This window comes from Acartia tonsa, chromosome 1 (assembly GCF_053477335.1).
Source record: "Acartia tonsa isolate MP-2025a chromosome 1, ASM5347733v1, whole genome shotgun sequence".
NCBI lineage: Eukaryota > Metazoa > Arthropoda > Copepoda > Calanoida > Acartiidae > Acartia > Acartia tonsa.
Window position 1 is genome coordinate 51,071,052 of NC_137260.1, and position 20,504 is coordinate 51,091,555.

The window sequence follows — 20,504 nt, forward strand, 5'->3', positions numbered from 1 at the left end:
GAGAAAGAAATGTCTGTTTTTATAGACTAAAACAGACAGTCGGTCACAAAAGACTTACTTATAGAGTAGCTTTGCTACAAAGAAGCATGAACATTTATTTTATTCAATGGTAATGCTAAAACACGATAAGTCTGACTTAAAAAACATGAGTTGCTTCGACTTAGCATTTAGGGGATTTTTGATATTCTATAATTATTACAAACATCCTGTTGATAAGTTATTTACCCATGACTCTGACACACAAACAGACAGATAAACATCCTATTCCTTTGTATTGTAACAATCAATATCTAATATGTGATTTACAATTTTGTAATTTTTGGTTTTTTTTACTTCCGCTTGTATGACGCAATACATAAAAACTGTAATAAACATAAACCTAATTGTTGGCAAACTGTTTCAGAAAAGAACAAAGTCTTCCTGTAATATTCCTCATAACAAAAGAATAGGTCTTTAGCTTGTTGCACTGAACAAAATGGGTCATGGAAAGAAATAGAAGGTGCGGGTTTAATCGTATTTTCGCAGTAGCTTTTGAAAGGTTATGTTAGGTTAGGTAAGGTTAAGTAAATTTTAATGATTGCCCCGCAGTGTTAGAAAATATGCCCTTCAAGACTAGAGCCCCCCCGCTAGAAATAGGAGAAAAGCTACTGTGGAAATACGACGAAACCCTCAACTTCGTTTTCTTTCTATGATTCAACAAAATATATTAGGCCAAATCCTGTAAAATGGCTTAGGCTAGCCTAAGAGTTAACGTTTCCTAAGTCTTGCATATTCCTTTATATCTGAGATCTAATTCTAATTAGGCTGGCTTATAAAATTTAGTATGATTTGGCCCATTGTCTTTTGATTAAATGCATTAGTTATAGATTATTCAATATTGTTATCGCTACTACTTGGAATTACTTATCCTTGTTTTGTAACTGTCATGAACAAATGTTAATCCCCCCCTCTAACATCTTTGCAACTAATGCAAGATGCTTTGATAATTCTCATCTTGAAAAAAAACATGTCTTGATGATATTGATATAAAAAGAATGCAATTGTTGCTCAGATTTTGAGATGAATCTGAATATAACAGGAAGTTTGTTTACTTTGAAGTTTATTATAAAATAACCCAAGTTTTTTTTTAATCCGTTATAACTAGGGATCCTATGGGAAAAGACAATAGACAATAAATTTGTTTACCTCCCCAATGATGATAATTTGCTCCTTCTGTAGATTAAAACTATTGTTTGGACACTGGTAGTTTGAACCAACCAATCAATAATTGATGAAAGTAGTCATTTTAATGTCCCCTCCCTCCTTATTCTGTATATTTATAATAACTTAAAATGTTAAGTTATTATAAATTGTATTGAGGTTTCTATGTACTACAATTTTAGTGAATGAATACTTTGTCTGTTTTGGTTATCTTAATTAAGTTTGTCTCCGTTGCTATCTCAATCTGTTTTAATATCATGCTTATCAGCAACATGTAGCAAAATATATGGTGTTCAATAGCATGCACTAATTGTATGTACAAATGCTGTCATTTGCATACGAATCCTACGAGTTTACTTGAAGCCAACAATATAATCTACACCGCATCTAGGGGATCTGTCTACGATTGGGAAGGGAACAAGAAAAATAGCCAAAAACCATCCCAAGACTAAAATATCAAAATCAATCAGCCTAAAATCATCCCATAGTCTGTGTCAACTTATAAAAATCAATAACTCAATTGGTTCAGTAGTTATATAAATCTTAAGCTACGGACAATAAAAACAGTATTTCTACTATGATATTATGTACTCTATTAAAAGGCACACATGAAGAAATGTTCAATTTGTTAGTGCCCCAACTAGATCACCAAATGTCCTGGGTATACAAATGTGTTGGGTTTAAAAAAAAGTAACCAAGAAATGGTCCGCAAATCTTCAGGGATTTGAAAGATACGTTACACAAAAAAAATTATAATAGACCTTAACGAAACAGTATAAAGATATCGTTATTTTAAGAAGAAAACATCTAAAATGCAAGTGATCAAGTTTAAAATTAAATTATATTCACTTTTTTACTGTAGTTTGTTTGTTACTTTATTGCATAATTTTTTACGGAAATCCATGAAAACCTATCGCTTCTATCCCTGTCAGTTTCTATGCCAGTTTAAATGATTTTGCAATAAAAGTTAAACTTGTTGTCCACCCCCATTACACACCCCTCTCCTACCTCTCTCATACCATCTTCCTTCCTTCTTCTCTCTCTCACTCTCTCTCTCTCTCTCTCTCTCTCTCTTTATGTGTGTTTTGTTTTACCGTTACCCGCCCAACTTTGGAAAATGTTAATCTTTTGTGGAGTGATTCAGATTTTAGTACCAAATGTATGATTTCATATTAACTTCTTATTGAAAATTTGGTCTTTCTATTGCTTACATAATTTTGGTCAAGAATTTATCAAATATACAGTTATTCAGACCATATATGTATAGCTACATTGAACTTCATTTATAGTTTTTGTATTCTATTCAACAAATTATAATGATATCATTATAACATTTATTATAATTATTACCCTTTCTTAGAAAACCTTAACATTTGACTTAGCAAGTTTTTACATTCTCTTGTATTTTTGTTAGGATTAAAGGTCATTATTTTTTTATTTTCTAAAGAATAACCTTCTTCTGAATTCTTCTGAAAAGTTACGGTACAAAAATCGTAAACATAAATTTTAGTCAATTTTTGGGGGGATAAAATTAGATTGAATTTATAATTTCATATCATAATTAATGCATATTTTTGTACATTTTAAAATTGTAACTAGAAATCAAATAAAATAATAACATATCATATTATTTATTCTTGTAAAGATTAATATATAGAGGTTTAATTTGACCTACTTTAAATAAAAATTCTATAATTTCTTCATTGTTTTAAATGTTTCTTAGTCAGAGATATAGGGATGGGCAAATTGAAGAAAAATTAACATTCATCTATTTTCGAAAAGAGATATTTAAGGTACAAAGCCAAGATTTGGGTTAGAAATTTGCAGGATATAATTATTCCCCAATTGATCCATCCCTATATACCTGGCATGAAACATAGAACAAAAACCTATCATTGTTATTTTAATGTCAATGTTTAAACAATGTCAGAATTTTAAAATCTATTGTTAAAATTCATAAAAAATTTCCAAACATAATTTTTTTCATGTCATAAAGAAAAACAATTAAGTTTTAGCATGTAAATGTACTAAAAAGGGATGTCATTAAGTGATTTTTCTTTTATTACATAAAATATAGTATACAAAAAAAGTTAAAGATTGATATTGAGACTAAGGCTAATGTTTCAGATTTTGGTGTTTATTATTTTTAATGGCTTTGCCATCATTTAAATGCTTAAATGGGCCTTTAAAACAGACATATAGACGAAGTAGACGTCGGAATCGAACATGTAGACCTATTTAACGGTCTTAATAATTCATTTGTGCTGTGCATATTATACACAAGGTTCGGCCCATACTTTTTAGGAATAGTGACAGACATTCGCGGATTTAATCGATTGAAATCGTGTTATTTAGCTTGAAATCACTTTTTTAATAGAATGTCTATATTATCATTACTTAATTTAATATCTCCTGCTAAAACCCTGTGCATGCCACTGATTGATATGGTAATGAGAGATAATTTTTTCAAGTCTAAAATTTTTTACCCAATAAGTATTACATGCAAAAAAAATTTTGAAAATGCAACCATTTCCATGCATGTTATAGGCGCCATGATTCCAGTACAATTCTATCAAAATCAGACTTGGCTCCTATATTATGACAAGGATTATAACATACATTAAGGCGAAGCTCATAAAATCTGGATATATTAATGATCAAATTATATAGATTTTAGAGAATTTGCTATAGCATTTTGCATCAATGTTGCAACAGAATGTAAAAATAATCTAAATATAAAAAAAGCTTCGCTTAACAAAAAAGGGTTTAAATTTTAACTCTTTTTTTCCATCTTTATGTAGTAATCAATCACTTTTTTGATGTGTAAATTACAGATTTAAAATAAAGCTAACAAACCATTGTTTGTTTCAAATACAAAGCAATAACAAAAAATGTTGCTTTTAAAAGCACACAATATTTAGTAACATTAAAAACTTATAAAAACAAAGTAGATTTTATGCATTATTTTTAACAAATCTTGGAAACATTAGTTTTACCATGTCAAATCTTTATGTCGACTAATTGATATTTTTAAAAGTGGTCATGATACCATACCAAAGTGCTGTTATACTGCTGATATAATAAATATCGACAACAAGGAAAAAATAAAAGTAGCCTAAACTGACATATTATTAACATGGCGTTATTTTGATGCCTCAAAAAAATATTTTAAATACGATACTTTTTAAGTTATCGTTAAAGTCGCTGTGTTTTTAAATTTTAGCAACTAAATTTTACGATGGTATATAATGTATAAAAATTCTAACCCCTTATCTTAAAAACTTTAAATAGCTATTATTTTAATCGATTACATATTGAAAAATAGAATATTAATAAAAATATTTTTTTTAGAAAATCAAGTTGCGAATATGAAGCAAGAAATGTTATACGGAGAGGATGAGTACAGATGCACATTGTCCAAGGAGGTACAGGAACTCGCAAAAAGAGAACTTCAGGTAGGCATTTTTATTGCAAAAACTTTGTCTTAAAGTCTGCTTATTGGTTATTAAATCTAACAATTATACTCTTCCTACAGATGTCATACGCCTGAAGTAGCATCAGTATTTATCAATTGTTGCTATGGATAATGAAAAACAATAGTATTGGTATATTTTTGTAGAATTAGGTTATTGATTACATTACATAATACAAATTAAAAACTCTGCATTGGAAAAAGTATAAACTATACACATATATACAGCTTGGCAATGGATAAACAAATTGCTTTCGATAATTTTTAGGATTTGTACAGTCTTATCAATATACAAAAGATAAATTGAATTTTAGTTGATTTTATTTTTTAACGATTGTTTTATTTTTTTAGTTTCATTTATTACTTGGAGGGAGAGTTAGGACACTTAGACAAATCTAAAACTCTCCTTCCCCAAAAAACATTTTTACAGTTTAAGCTATCAAAGACAAAATTTCTCGCATAATAGGGGGAAGATTGCTTTTATCATTCGTTGTTCTTTCCCTGTCACCCTTTTTACTTCCGAGCATTTAACGAACAAAATCTGGCAAACGAATTTTCAACTTTATAATATTATATAACAGGAGAGTAAATAATAATGTGTAATTAAGTATTGTATCGTCAACATAATTACACATTATTTATTATCATCAATTAAAGCATGCTAAGGCTAGCACCAGGGCTCGGCAGCCGTGCGTCAATCGCGACTAAGCCTCAAACTAAAATCCGTTTGGATGCATTTTTTGAAATAAGGAATTGCTATACTTACTATTTAGATCAGGTTTAGACATCCAGTCAATTCTAAAATTGATATCCCTAAGGTTTATAGGCGGTATACGCGCGGCTGCCGAGCCCTGTAAGGCACAGATTACTATGGATGGATTATAAATTATAATTTTTGGACAGTAAACTTACAACATACTTACAGTTCAGCCAATGAAAAATAATGTATATCAGTTAAATATCTTTTTTAAAAGAAGGCGTCTTAACTTTTTTTTATTTTTATTTTAAATAGCATTTACATCTACTACCTACTAAAAACACCGACTAGCTATTTAAATAAAATAGAATGACTGGATGTATATATGTCCAATAAGATCTCAATAACTTTCTTGTAAACTACCATAACAACATCAATTCCCTCCCCCCTATTTTTTGGTTTTAAAGAAATCAAAACTGTTTTCATCTGCTTAACTGAGTTATGTTGTTAAATGAAGGCTTATTATGTCATAGAAAAGATAAAACCATATATAAGATGCTCTACAAAATAAAATAAAAACTTTGATTGATTTTATAATTTTACATTATTATGTGTCCTATAAAATTAGATATTTTGAAAGCTTTTAAAACAAATAATCTACCAAAGAAAATTTCTACCAAAGAGAAACTACCCTGTAAAGGAGAACCATAAGAATCCAGTGGTTAGCGAGATTCTTCGGTACAGATAAACAGACTGATAGACATCCTATTACTTTATTATAAGGATAAAAGCATCGACTAGCCGCTATTTTTATCAGACTCGACTGCAGTCCATCTTATGATAGTGCGGTTAAAAAACGTTTTCATACTACTTTGGCTGCAGATTGTCCAAAATTTGGCGGGCTGTAGATGACAGCGGCTGCAGCTGATTTTCATATTAACCATATTTCTCTTTACTTTTACATTGAAGCTTAACTTTAGCTTTGATGTTGATAACATGTAGAGTGCAAAGCAACGTAGTTCGTAGTTGTCATGTTTTTATTTTTATCTACTCATCCGTAAATGTTATACACTCACATCAAGGGTTATGTGTCTAAGGTTTTGAATTAATCGGATGGTTTTATCTCACACTTTTTAAATTAATTTTTTTGGTTTCACATCTAAAATTTCTATTTATAACTTTTCACCAAAATTGGCTGAAATGATAAATAATAGGTATGCTTATATTTACATAGGTGTACCTAACATAGATTATCTTACCTTTTAAGATAGGCATGTTAATTATTTTGATGATTCTGCCTGTAATATGTATAGGTATAGCATTGTTTTAGCATTTGGCATAACAATATGATTTCAAATTAGAGCTAAAAACTATGTTTGCATGCGAAAGAAAAAAAAATTAAGTTTCGTTGTCTTCAGAATATTTCAAAACTTCGCATGTTTTAAGATTATAAATTTCACTAATTCCCTTATGAAATTCAATTTTAATAATTGATATAGCTGTATCTAAATTAAAATTTCTTTTTTGCTTAATATTTACAGTTTTACAGAAAGTGATGAAGAAATTAATTTATATCTGACACTTTCCCATAATTAGCCCGGGGTATTACTTACTTATTTTCACTTTTTTATATTTATTATAATAATAATTAGTATTGTGTTTGTTATACATTATAACACGAAGAAAGTTGTATATTAATATATTATATAAACATCATTAAGAATCCAAGTAATATTAAAACAGGCCTAAAATCATTTTTTTTACAATAATTTAATGTTTTTAATGTAATACTGTAAGATAAGGGGCTGCTAAATGATAATGATTATACTTCATAGAATTTATGACTGCATGTATGTATATGTATTAATACAGAAATGTTTTGCTGCTTCGATTTTTATCTCCTTGTGTAAATGAAATAAAAGTATAAATACTTTAAACAAGAAACTATGGTTATTGGTCTTTCTCTTTGAGGGAGAGGACTAATTAATCAATCTACACCTATATTTTACCCTCAATGATTACAAGCTGACATAAGATAGAGTTTCACATACAAATGGGGGATATTTTTTTTGTTCATAGTCCTACCCCTGTATCCCTATATCTACTTCTCTTATTGTCTTTAAACAGTTAGCCCTTAAACATAAAATGAGCACACAAAAAAACGTGCTTTCAAAACTTTATTTTGCAAAGTTTCGCGCACAGTCATTGCCTCTGCAGAAAAAAAGATTTTACAATGAGAAATATTTTTTTGTTGTAAACAAAGTTTAACAGAAATGTAAATTTGTAAAGGGGTAAAATCTAAATACTCTGATTTTTCCTTTAAGTATCTGTAGTCAGGTGTCTAAAGCTATAACAAAAATATATATTGCTTTAGACTATACATTGACTACAGTAATTTTTATTCTTTCATTGTCAAATCCTTGAGTAGATATCATAACATCATAACAGTTTTATGTTTTAGTAAATATTTGTTTTAAATTCATGTGAATTTTCTTAAAAGCATTATGAAAATAGAGCATTAATTTTAACAGAAAAGGAAAATCTATGTAAGGTCCCAAGTTTCAAAAATGCGCATTTAAAAAACATTTAAGATTTTATTTATATTTTGGAAAGCTTGTTTCACAAATCAATAAAATATTTAGTAGGTATTCTTACAAAACAAAAACATGCCATAACCTTTTAAGAGCTTATTTGATAATTCTTTCAGAAAAAGGAACATTGAAATGTAGTCAATTAATATGTTTTAGATAGTTCTCTATTCTGAATAAACTTAGCTTTTCCTTACAATTGATAAATAAATATCCTCGGGATAATGGCTTTTCTATTCTGTCTTTGTGTTTTTTTCATAATTAGGGCATCTAGAAATGTTTTATGCATTTTTAATCAAAGGGTTAAAATACTCTTAGATATTATGAAAACTAAAATCAAGTTTCTAAATAAACGTTTTGTTCAATTAGACAACAATCTAGCTGCTTATTTTATCATTATTTCAAAGAGATAGTAAAGCTTCATATAGGTCCCGGAAATTTTTAAATTCATTTTAGTGGGGGGTAAGAAACGGTCACTCGAGAAGAATCTTACTCCCCCCCCCCCGCCCTTACTAAAGTAAATATTATTTTACTTTTAAAAACTACCATTTTAAGAAGGACAAACTCCCCTACTCTTTATAATGCAAATAGAGGGCTCTAGGGGCATAACTGCGAGTATTTACAGACATAACTATCCAGGAATGATCTGCCTTTACGTTTCGTGAATTTTGAACATTATTTTTTCAGGAGGATGGGAAACGGCGGCGCAAAGCTCTAACCGAGGTGCGCCAGTGGATCAAGAGCCAGCCGCACATCAAGAAGATGCGGCTGGACTCCAACTTCCTGCTCCGCTTCCTGCGGATGCAAAAGTTTGAGGTTGCCACCTCCTGCGAGATTCTGGACAAATATTTGACAATGCGCTGGCAGCATCCATCATGGTTCCAAAACTTAGATTGCAGGGTAAACAATTATTTTTTAGTAATGAAAGGAAGCAGCTCATAGTGCCGATAAAAAAAGAATGACGTCACATAATACCAATGATAGGCCAGTATTTTACCATTGGCCAATTTAAATGTATACTGGCCTATCATTGTTCATTTGTATTGTATTTTTACAGGCACTATTGCTTCTATTGAAGCTACTCTAAAATTTAATTTGTCTGTCAATTCGTCAGTCCGTCTATAACGCCATGAAAAGTATGAGAACTAAGAAATAGTATTCGATGGTGAAAAATCAAGTCTTAAAAGACCACTAGTGTTTTAGTTCAAAGGAACGCAATATCATAAATTTTGATGTTTTTCCTTTTAAATATCCAAACTAAACATGATATATTCATTGTGATGACAAAATTATAATTAATCAAATATTTTTCCAACTATCTGGCGCCAGAAAAGTATCCGTTATTTCAGAATAATGGGTAAAATTACCCAAACTGGCAAATTACGACACACACAGGCCCATTTAAAATTGACTTGAAAATACTAAAATAAGCTTGTAAAGGGCAAAATGGATGGATTGGAATACAATAAAAGTACAGTTTCGTTGCCCATTAAAATTAGAATATTTTTTGCCCTTTTTTCTTAAAAAAGTGTTTTAAATCTCAGTAACATTTTAAAACTTATTTTAAATCATAAATCATACGATCCTGACTCAAATAGAGCATCACTCACCGATCCAATGATAGAATTCAAGCTAAATTTAAAAATGTCAAATCCCTAGTAGTTTTTACCCCTTTTCGGTCAGATTAGAAATCGACAGTCACTAGATTTCAGATTTAAATCTGTCTCAATATGACTCTTTGTTACCAAAGTTCAGATATGACAAAATTTGACCAAAGTTCAGATTTCAATCTGAAATTTAGTGACATTATGTCAGGTTATTTTCTCATTTTTGGCAATGCAAACAAATCTGACACAATATCACCAAAAGTCATATATGACATTTAGAGACATAGAGTCAGAGTTGGGGAAATTACCTAATCTGACACATTATTGCCAAAAGTCATATATGACATTTAGTGAAATAGAGTCAGAGTTGAGAAAATTACCTAATCTGACACAATATCACTAAAAGTCATATATGACATGAGTGACATAGAGTCAGAGTTGGGGAAATTACCTAATCTGATACAATATCACTAAAAGTCATATATGACATTTAGTGATATAAAGTCAGAGTTGGGGAAATTACCTAATCTGACCCATTGTTGCCAAAAGTCATATATGACATTTAGTGAAATAGAGTCAGAGTTGAGAAAATTACCTAATCTGACACAATATCACCAAAAGTCATGTATGATAATTAGTGACATAGAGTCAGAGTTGGGGAAATTTCCTAATCTGACACATTGTTGCCAAAAGTCAGATATGACATTTAGGGACAGAGAGTCAGAGTTGAGGAAATCGCCTAATCTGACACATTGTTGCCAAAAGTCAGATATGACATTTAGTGATAGAGAGTCAGAGTTGAGGAAATCGCCTAATCTGACACATTTTTACCAGAATTCATATATGACATTTAGTGACATAGAGTCAGAGTTGGGGAAATTACCTAATCTGACACAATATCACTAAAAGTCATATATGACATTTAGAGACATAGAGTCAGAGTTGGGGAAATTACCTAATCTGACACAATGTTACTAAAAGTCATATATGACATTTAGTGACATAGAGTCAGAGTTGAGGAAATTACCCAATCTGACACAATATCACCAAAAGTCATATATGATATTTAGTGACATAGAGTCAGAGTTGAGGAAATCGCCTAATCTGACACATTGTTACCAGAATTCATATATGACATTTAGTGACATAGAGTCAGAGTTGGGGTAATTACCATATCTGACACATTGTTACCAAAAGTCATATATGACATTTAGTGAAATAGAGTCAGAGTTGAGCAAATTACCTAATCTGACACAATATCACCAAAAGTCATGTATGATATTTAGTGACATAGAGTCAGAGTTGGGGCAATTACCATATCTGACACATTGTTACCAAAAGTCATATATGACATTTAGTGAGATAGAGTCAGAGTTGGGGAAATTACCTAATCTGACACATTGTTACCAGAATTCATATATGACATTTAGTGACATAGAGTCAGAGTTGGGGCAATTACCTATTCTGACACATTGTTACCAGAATTCATACTAAAGATGTAAAATTAGGACCTACTGCTGCTCTTTCAGGCGTTAGAGATTGGAGTAAGAGTAGGGGGGAAGCCTTAGCCCTAAATCAGGTATGCATGGGGGTCCTTGGCATGGTGCACTAGTGATCGAAAAACGCTGTAAGGTCATAGGTTGATTAAAAAGTCATTCTGGACTAGCATTGTGTAGTAGCTCTATAGTGTATTAGTGGCGATTGTTAGTTCAATGACTAGGAGTCATGTTAGATCCTAGGTTGCATTGAAAAGTCCCTAGGATTTGATGTGGCTTCAGTCATTGCTGATACAGCGTCATGTTCATGCTTTGGTTGCATTAAATGTTGCAATAATACCATGACCAAAAAATCACGAAACCTTAACTCTCCACCTTTAAGTTTGACGTGTAAATGACGTGAGTCTGGCCTTGAGTTGACAAGTTGTCTGTTCAGTCCAGGTGCAACTCACCCACACAACATTAACCCTTACAGATTGGGGGGGGGGGGTCATATTGACCCCCACCTCTAGTTTTTTCAATGTAATTTTTTTTGTAGGTAAGATAGAGATTTTGTTAGTTGTGACTTTATGACTTTTTAAGTTTAGTAATTTTACGTCGGCAAGAGTTGATCTTATAAGGATATCTGGTCTGTGTCGGTCGTGGCGTCTTGTCAAAGTCGGTTAGGTGGCACCAAATTTAGAAAAAAAATCTAAATAAATCTTCATTTCTACATTAATTTATGACTTTTGTGTATAAGGTAGAAACCTAAAATTTTTTTGGTGAATACTAAGATATCAATGATCTTCTGAGAAAAGTGGTGATATGACTGTTTGACCGCTAACTGACCAACTTCATGACTGATTTCTGTCTGGCTTTTACTACAGACATATATCATGATTATTGTGGCTTCTATTACAGCTAGAGACCTATAAATTTGTTTGGTACATCCTTGAGCAACAATAAACAGATAAAATTAATAATTGGCGCCGCCAACCGCCGTAACTGCCGAAAATAATGGTTCTCGTTATTTGCCGTTTTTTGACGATGATCAGAAAAAGTAATTTTTGTTATGAAAAATAAAAGTTCGTCCTAAAATTTGGTCATCCTAGCTGCAAAATTGGACGCTCTACAGCTGTTTTAATATTTAGCGGCTGGCCGCTAAAAAGCGGCTAAGGAGCGGTCTGACCGCTATGACTCTAAAAATACACATGAACCACCAGAAAAAAAAATTTATCTGTAACAGGAGCCGAGATAGAGGGGGGGGGGGGGGTCAATATGAAATAATTAATTAATTTGATAAACTTTAGCCCTTAAGTTTTTTCTATCTCATTTCTGTGTGTTAAAGATGGAGTGACTTTTTAAATATGGGTATGACACATAACAGAGAGTTTGAATTTTTTGAATACCTCCATCCTGGCAGGCACAGGATGCCAGCAAACCGGGCAGGGTCATCCAGGTAAAGAGCAAAAATATTTTTTGACTTAATCAAAGCATTTTATCTAATCAAAATACTAAATTATCCTCTAGTAGTAAATCATTATTAGAAATATAGGTGTTCAAGTCAATTTCAGTTTCCAGGTATGATCCTGTAGGTCCTGATCCCTTAGGTCTCCAGAAATCTTTTAAAGCCTCCCATGACCCCCAACTTTAGCGAGTAGTAGCTGCCAAGTACAGCTGCAGCTGCTTTGTTTTTGTTTTTGTTTTGAGACTTCTAATATAAAATTTACATAAAGATAAATACTTTTTTTAATGTATTTCTAGCTTCAAAAATAAAAATTTCAGCCATTAAAAATTTTTAAGTAAAAAAGAACCTAAAAGCAAACGTTATTAGATAAAAGGTTGAAGGAAGCAAAATTTGACTTTGATTCACTTATAGTCAGAAACTTATTATCAAACAAGGGACATGGAAGTAAAAGGGGCTGACTCAGATTATGACGTCAAAACAAATTAACCAATGAGAGGCCAATATAAATTTTACCATTGGTCAATTACAGTGTATACTGGCCTTTCATTTTTTTATGTCTTAATCTGAGTCAGCCACTTTTACTAGCTTTGGGACATGCACAAAAAAATTTTAGCTTCTAGCTCTAATAAGAGCTGAGATAATTGAGGGGGGGGGCAAATTGATAAGGGTGCGGCTAGGGGCCCAACTGTTAAGGGATAACTGGCAAAAAGAGTTATTTTTGCATCATTTATAGACGGCTTGCTGTAGATAGTAATACGATAATTTGTAAGAATTATTCCAGTTTTGTTATCTATGAGGCTCCAAAGGCACGGACGAACAGTGCTGGTATCAATTGTATTAAGAATAATCAATTTACTATTTGCAGAAAATTTTCTATAATACGATGTTATACATGATTTTCAGTATGGCTGTGAACAGTTTTTAATCCAGCGGATTTTAATCGGTTTTGAAGCTATACTGGAAAAGTAATTACACTTTTTAAAGCTATTTGACTTTCTCTGATGCTATGAAAGATAGACTGCTGAAATTAATAGATATCTATGACATATGCACATCTAGTCTATACATTGTTTTATCAGTCATTTTCTTTTAAAAATATTAAAACTTTTTTTTATAAATCATGATTTTTAAAAACATATTTTCTCATTCATTCATTTGTGTATTATTAAAGTGCAAAGTTATTCTATGTTGACGTTCGTCCGTTCAAGTCTGTAAATATAACAGATGAAAGTTTTGAGTGAATTTTACAAGCCTTGGTATGACCAGTGCAGCGGGTATATTCCCAAAAAGCTGAGTCCAATCTTTCAATTTTTGAGATCTAATTCTTTATACTGCATACACTGTTCTTTAAAGATATACATCTGAACCTAAATTGGTAGATACGTCAATCTAATAACCGTACAGGGATCTAAAGGGAAAAGACAAGTGCCGATAAATTGAAGTGCATACCCAATGGGGATGCACAAAATTACCCCTTCTGTAGATTGCAATTAGTGGTTGAAACGTTTGAACAGGGAACTTAACCCTTAACGGTTGGGGGAGGGGGGACGTTGAATGCCCCCCCCTCCAGTATTTTCTATCTCATTTTCTGTGTGTTTGAAAGATAAAGAGCCCAAACTGCCTGACTTTTTAAGTATGGGTATGACACATAACTGAGAGTTAGATTTTTTTGGTTGCACTAAAAACCCGTAAAGGTTGTAAGTTTTAAGTTAAAAATAGTAGTAGAACAATAAAAATTTATACTAACTTTAAAAAATATTTAGTGAATATAATCATGCTACTACTATATTTAAGCCTTAAAACTCACACCTTTACAGATTTTTTAGCAAAACCTTACTAATAATCATCATTTCAAATTAATGTTTTTTTGACGTATTTATCAAATCATATTGTGTATAGGTATATTACTTACAGGTAATCCTTATATATTATTGCTTGTTTGGCTTTTAAACCAAATGATACTGTTTCTTCAATTCTTCTGAAATGAGCAACTTTTACTATAAATGTGTGAGGATTAATATTATCTTCCCATTGTTAACTCACATGTCAGACAATATTGTTGTAGAATGCTGAAAAAAGTAAGCATTTTATTATTTAATAGCAGCTATGCCCCCTAGAGGCCTCTAGGGGCACTTAAGAGGGGGAAGTCGAATTTGATAACCCAATTTCTTATTTTAGATTTTAAAAGAAAAAGTAAAAAATTTTGGGGGAGGGGGGAGTTGGAATAATTTTTTTCTTAGGCCAATTTTTCTTTAGTGGGTGGTGGTACCCTCCCCAAAATAGTTATAAACCTTCTCGGGACCTATGAGAAGCTACCCTGTTAAGGAGAACCCGATCGGCTCAGCAGTTAGCAAGATCCTTTGGTACAGACAAACACACAGCCTGTTACTTTATTATAAGGACTAGCGGCTATGCCCCTAGAGGCCTCTAGAGACACTTGAGGCAGGGGAGTTGAATTTTTAAAATTTTTTTTGGAGGTGGGGGCTGACGCTCCTTATTTTTATTTTTAGTTTAAAAAAATAGATTAATTTTTCTGGGGGGGAATTTTTTTCTATGGGCGATTTCTCTTAGGAGGGTAGTGTTACCCTCCCCCAAAATAGTTAAAACCTTCCCAGGACCTATGAGAAGCTACCCTGTAAAGGAAAGTAAGCGAGATCCTTCGGTACAGACAAACTGATAGACACATTCTTACTTTATTATTTTAAGGATATAGCTAATCAGTAATTTACCTCCAAAATGGCACAATTTATTTAGCATTTTTCTTTTCATGTGTCAGATTGAGAGAAGAGAAAACTAGAGGTAAATTTGTGAGATTAATAGGGGATGGTTAGTTTGATGGTTGGTTTGTGTGTGTGTGTGTGTGTGCGTGCCCGTGTGTGCGTGCGTGTGTGTACATGCGTGCGTGTGTGTCCGTGCGTGTGTGTGTGTTTTGTAAGTGCGCGCCGGTCAATACAATGAGTGTCGGGTCGCGTCAGTTATCCAAAGGCAACCATAGGAAAACCACGCAATTGTTATAATTATGTGCAATGTATTTTTAGTTATATATATAGTTATTTGATAATTAATGAAACATTTCTATCGAGTAAATTCTAACTGTATTTTTAACGGTGCCTCTAAATAATTTTATATTCTATAAGTAATACTTTTAAGGATATCTAAATTATTTAAAGCCGTAACGTTAAAATAAAACTACGCATTATTGAAGCCAAACTCTATTGAAAAGAAAACTGGCAGTTCTATATGATTAAGGTAAGAACATTTTTAATCAAAAGTTTATAAAGTTTTATTATTATTGCGGCTATCTACGGATATTAAAATGAAAAAAAAATATATAGAAAGAATAATTATGTTTATTTTAATATTCATTGAAATCTGTGATACAATGCTATATATTACATAAATCAGTATGGCTTAGAACCGATTCTAATCCTGCGGATATTAATCGGTTTTGAAGCTCTACTGAAAAATGTATAATACATTTTTACAAGCTTTTTTTATAACTGGAGCTGGTCCGTGCGTTCATAAGTCCATATTGGGGGGTGGGGGGGGGGGGGGTTAAGCAAGGACGTCAAAGCTTCGATTTTATTAATTTTGTCATCTTTGTTTCTCTGTTGTTTATCAGGGATCAAAAGGGATAAGACAATGGCCGATAAATTGATGTACATCTCCTTAGATAATACACAAAACTACGACTTCTGTAAAATATCCATAGTGGTTGAAACCTTTGGACACTCAAATTAATAAACCAACCAATTAGAATTCAATGAAAGTGCCTAAAGTTGTTAAGCCAACGAATATTAAAACTTCATCTTAAAACTTTGGGGACTAGTGTAATAAACAGCCTAATGTCCCCTCCCTCTCTGGATAATTCTATTGTCATTTTCTTATCTCTACCATTTTAGTATTGGCATAACATTGTAAATTACAATTATAGGAAAGGAGTGAGGAAAAAGATACCCAAAGTTTTATAACCACGCATATTTTATAAAAGATCTTTTAGGGATTTTTATTAGTTGGTTTCCAACTTGTTTTGCCCAATCTTTACCTAATCAATTCATTAAACAGGGGTAATTTTAATGATCATTGTCTTATCCCTTAAGATCCCTGAATTATCCCTCACCTCGTAAGGGCGAGATTATCCCTGAAGTATATACAAATTTTAATAACCATGTTATCTTGTTTGTTGGCCCAAAAGCTTTAGGTACTTATATTAAAGTTTTATTATCGCAGGTATCTAAAGGGATAAGACAATGGCCGTTAAATTAATATACATCCATATTGATAGTAAACATAATTACCCCTTCTGTAGATTTCAATTAGGGTTGGAAACGTTTGAACAAACGTTTTGAAGAAAATAATGATAGATTATTGAATTTTGATTAGTTGAGTCCTCAAAGTTGTTTGTAAATAGGGAATTTTCATCAATTTATCGTCCATTGTCTTATTCTTTAAGATTCCTTGTAAAAACGAAAATTTAGTTTAAAGTAAAAACAAGAAAAATTAATCCATAAATGCGATGCTATAAAATAAAATATTTACGCTTTCACTCGAAGTACCTTGATGAGCACTGAAACCATTAATTTTGGGTCAGGTTGTCAGGATAGGTTGTATAAGGAGAAGGGGGGTGGCATTTTACTTAAAACGTTTTTTATTTGAGGCATATCTTTGAGCAAATAAAATGAAGTTTTTTTATACATTATTTTTAAAATATTTTTACTCTTACAATTGTATATTTTAAAATCCACGGAAAGCTGTTTAGTGTTTATAATACGATACTATAAATAACTATTTTAGTGTGGCTACGAATCTAAGCTTTCCCTCTTGATAGGTTATGAGTCATACTGAAAACAAGGATGACAACATCCATAAGTAGCGAAGCACAAAAAATTGTGGATGGTAATACGTAGAAGTAGATTTAAAGTGTATTTATTTAAATCAAGAATAGATTTATTGGAGAAAATAAACACAAAACCTTGTTTTTTTTTGTATGATGAAGACAGTTAAAGTAAATTACATACTAGATGCACATAACAATGGGAAAAAATATTTTAAAACTGTTAATGCAAAAAGTTTTAAAATAAGACCAAAAATACCAAAGATATGGGGAAATATGTCAAACATTTAAAAATAGCCCAAAACCTGCTAAAAGGCAGTTTGGCCGCCATTGTTTCTTTTCTTAAAACGCCAGAAATTTAATTTTAATATCTTTAACTGAAATTCTTTTTTTAAATTTGACCATAAACACCAAAGATATGTATAAAAATGTGAAAAATATAAAAGTAGCCAAAAACCTGCAAAAAGGAAGTCTGACTGTCATTGTTGTTTTCTTCAAACTACAGGTAATTTAATTTTGAATTCTTTAACTGAAAAAATTTTGAAAATCGGACCATAAACACCAAAGATATGGAGAAAAGTGTGAAAAATATAAAAATAGCCAAAAACCTGCAAAAAGGCAGTCTGACTGTCATTGTTGTTTTCTTCAAACGACAGGAAATTTAGTTTTGATATCTATAACTTAAAAAATTTCGAAAATTGGACCATAAACACCAAAGATATGGGGAAAAATGTAAAAAAATATAAAAATAGCCAAAAACCTGCAAAAAGGCAGTCTGACCGTCATTGTTGTTTCTTCAAATGACGGGAAATTTAATTTTGATATCTTTAACTGAAAAAATTTTGAAAATCGGACCATAAACACCAAAGATATGGGGAAAATTTGGAAAATATAAAAAATAGCCTAAAACCTGCTAAAAAGCAGTCCGACCGCCATTGATGTTTTATAGTTAATTGTGATCCCTAATGATGGGAATGTTGTCAAAAAATTTCAGCTCTCTATCTTTTATAGGAGCTGAGAAAATCACGTTTCCCCCAATTCATTAATTACGGACGGACAGACGGACAGACGGACGGACGGACAGACAGACGGACAGACGGACGGACGGACATTGTGAATTATAGAGTAGCTTCGCTACTAAAAAAAACATTATTATATTGTAGAAAACATTGCTTGCACGATAACTGTTTACAATATGCACAATTACAAACATAAAAATGGGACCCCTTTTGTAGATTAAAATAATCGGTGGAAAAGTTTGGACACTGCCTTTTGTAGACACACCATACCCAGGGATTAGGGATCATTGAGCAGTAAATTACATTTTTACCCAAGGAGGGAGAGTACACTAGACTGTATTTACACAGGTATCCAAAGTTTCATTACTATCCTTGCTCTATGGTTAGCTTAAAAACTTTGGGTACTTTTGTCTAATTTAAATTGGTTGGTTCCAAACAAGTAGTGCCCAATCAATAATTTTAATCTACAACAGGGGTAATTTTATTTTCAGTATGGCTCTGAAACCGATTAATATACGCGGGATTAATACCGGTTCAAAGCCATACTGGAAAAATGTTAGACAATTTTATATGAATATTAAAATGAAAAAGGAATTGTGGTTGGTTGGTAGCAGATAAACTTTATTTAAATATGGGGTAATTGTTTATCATCATTGGGTATGTACATCAATTTATTGTCCATTGTATTATTGTCTTATCCCTTAACATCCCTGATTTATTACCCTCCCTAAACAAATAAAATATAAGATAGGGTTAAGATTCCCACATACCTTTATCGAAAGTTAGGTCCCCAAAATTTTATAAAAACGTTTCTGATTCGTTGGCTTAACAACTTTGGGGACTTTATTAGATTTTGATTGGTTTGTGTAATATTTAGTTGAGTTTCCAAACGTTTCAACCACTAATTGTAATCTACAGAAGGGGTTCTTTTGTAAAACATCATTAGGGATGTACATCAATAAATCGGCCATTGGATATAGTTGAAATTGGGTTGCTGTTTGTTAGGCATAATTATTTTAAACTTTTTTATATTTTTGAGGGAGGGGCCGTTTGACCATAAATTACATTGGTACCCAAAGTTTTATAACCGCATTATCTTGTTTTATTTCCATGAATTTTGATTGCTTTGTCTTAATTTTTGGTCAATAATTTTAATCTACAGAAGGGGAAACTTTGTCAGGGATCTTAAAGGATAAGACAAACATAATTAATTACCATTTCTGTAAATTAAAATTATTAGTTGAAAGCTTTTAAAAAAACTACCAAATAAAAATTTAATTTAAGTACCCAAAGTTTTTAATCCAACGTTTAAAAACTTGATTTTAAAACTTTGGGTTCTAGTGTAATTTCCCCCTTCCTCAACTTTGTTCATCTCTTATCATTGCAGTCAATTGACGTATCCTCTATTATCCCTGGATAAAAACAAAGTAATAATTTTAAGTTGTGTAGAACTCTACAATTCTCTCAATAAACCTCTTTGTCCATCAGTCCGTCCGTAACTCTATGGAGGGCGATGCAATGTTGTAAACTAACAGACTGCTTAATTTTTTGGGGTATAGTCCCTTTCGTGGCAATGCCTCTTAAGGGGTGTTTCGTCGTATTTTAACAGTAGCTTTTCCCCTATTTCTAGCCCATGCGGGGGGCTCTAACCATGCGGGAAAATCAACTAAACCTAAACTAACCTAACCTAAAATAAATTATAAAAACTAATGTGAAAATAAGAAGAAATGCCCCTTAAGAGGCGTTTTCACGAAAGGGACTATACCTAATATTTAGTACTAAAATTTATTTCATATTTTCTTCTTTTTTTATCAGCCGACACAATCCTCTCTATAATAATAAGTTTTGTGCTTTGTTTCTTATGGATGTTGTCTTTCTTGTTAAAGGCGAAGCTTTTCTATAATCAGGGTCGGTCCGTACGTCAGTCACAGAGAGTTATATCTTTTTGTTAATTTAAACAGGTTAGAATTGTCCTATTGATTCCAAACTTTGCATGATGATTCCTGTAGTAGTTCGGTTCAATTTTGACAGCGTAGCAACTCTATAACCAATACCAGAATGTCTGTACGTGCATTTGAAACATGTCGATTTTTAACTTTTTTGACAACAAATTTTTGTATGTTAAAATTATCCGATTCTTCTGA

The 20,504-nt window shown here is 31.7% G+C and overlaps 1 protein-coding gene across 2 annotated transcripts in view; it reads left to right on the top strand.

The window, feature by feature from the left end:
* Positions 1-20,504, top strand: part of LOC145323349 (clavesin-2-like) — a 53,772-nt gene that overhangs the window by 21,587 nt on the left and 11,681 nt on the right. For both annotated transcript variants that reach the window (XM_080165778.1, XM_080165784.1), the window contains exons 2-3: positions 4,552-4,655; positions 8,645-8,857. In XM_080165778.1, the coding sequence (XP_080021904.1) occupies positions 4,569-4,655; positions 8,645-8,857 (300 nt within the window). In that variant the 5' untranslated portion in view covers positions 4,552-4,568. The remainder of the gene's footprint in view (positions 1-4,551; positions 4,656-8,644; positions 8,858-20,504) is intronic.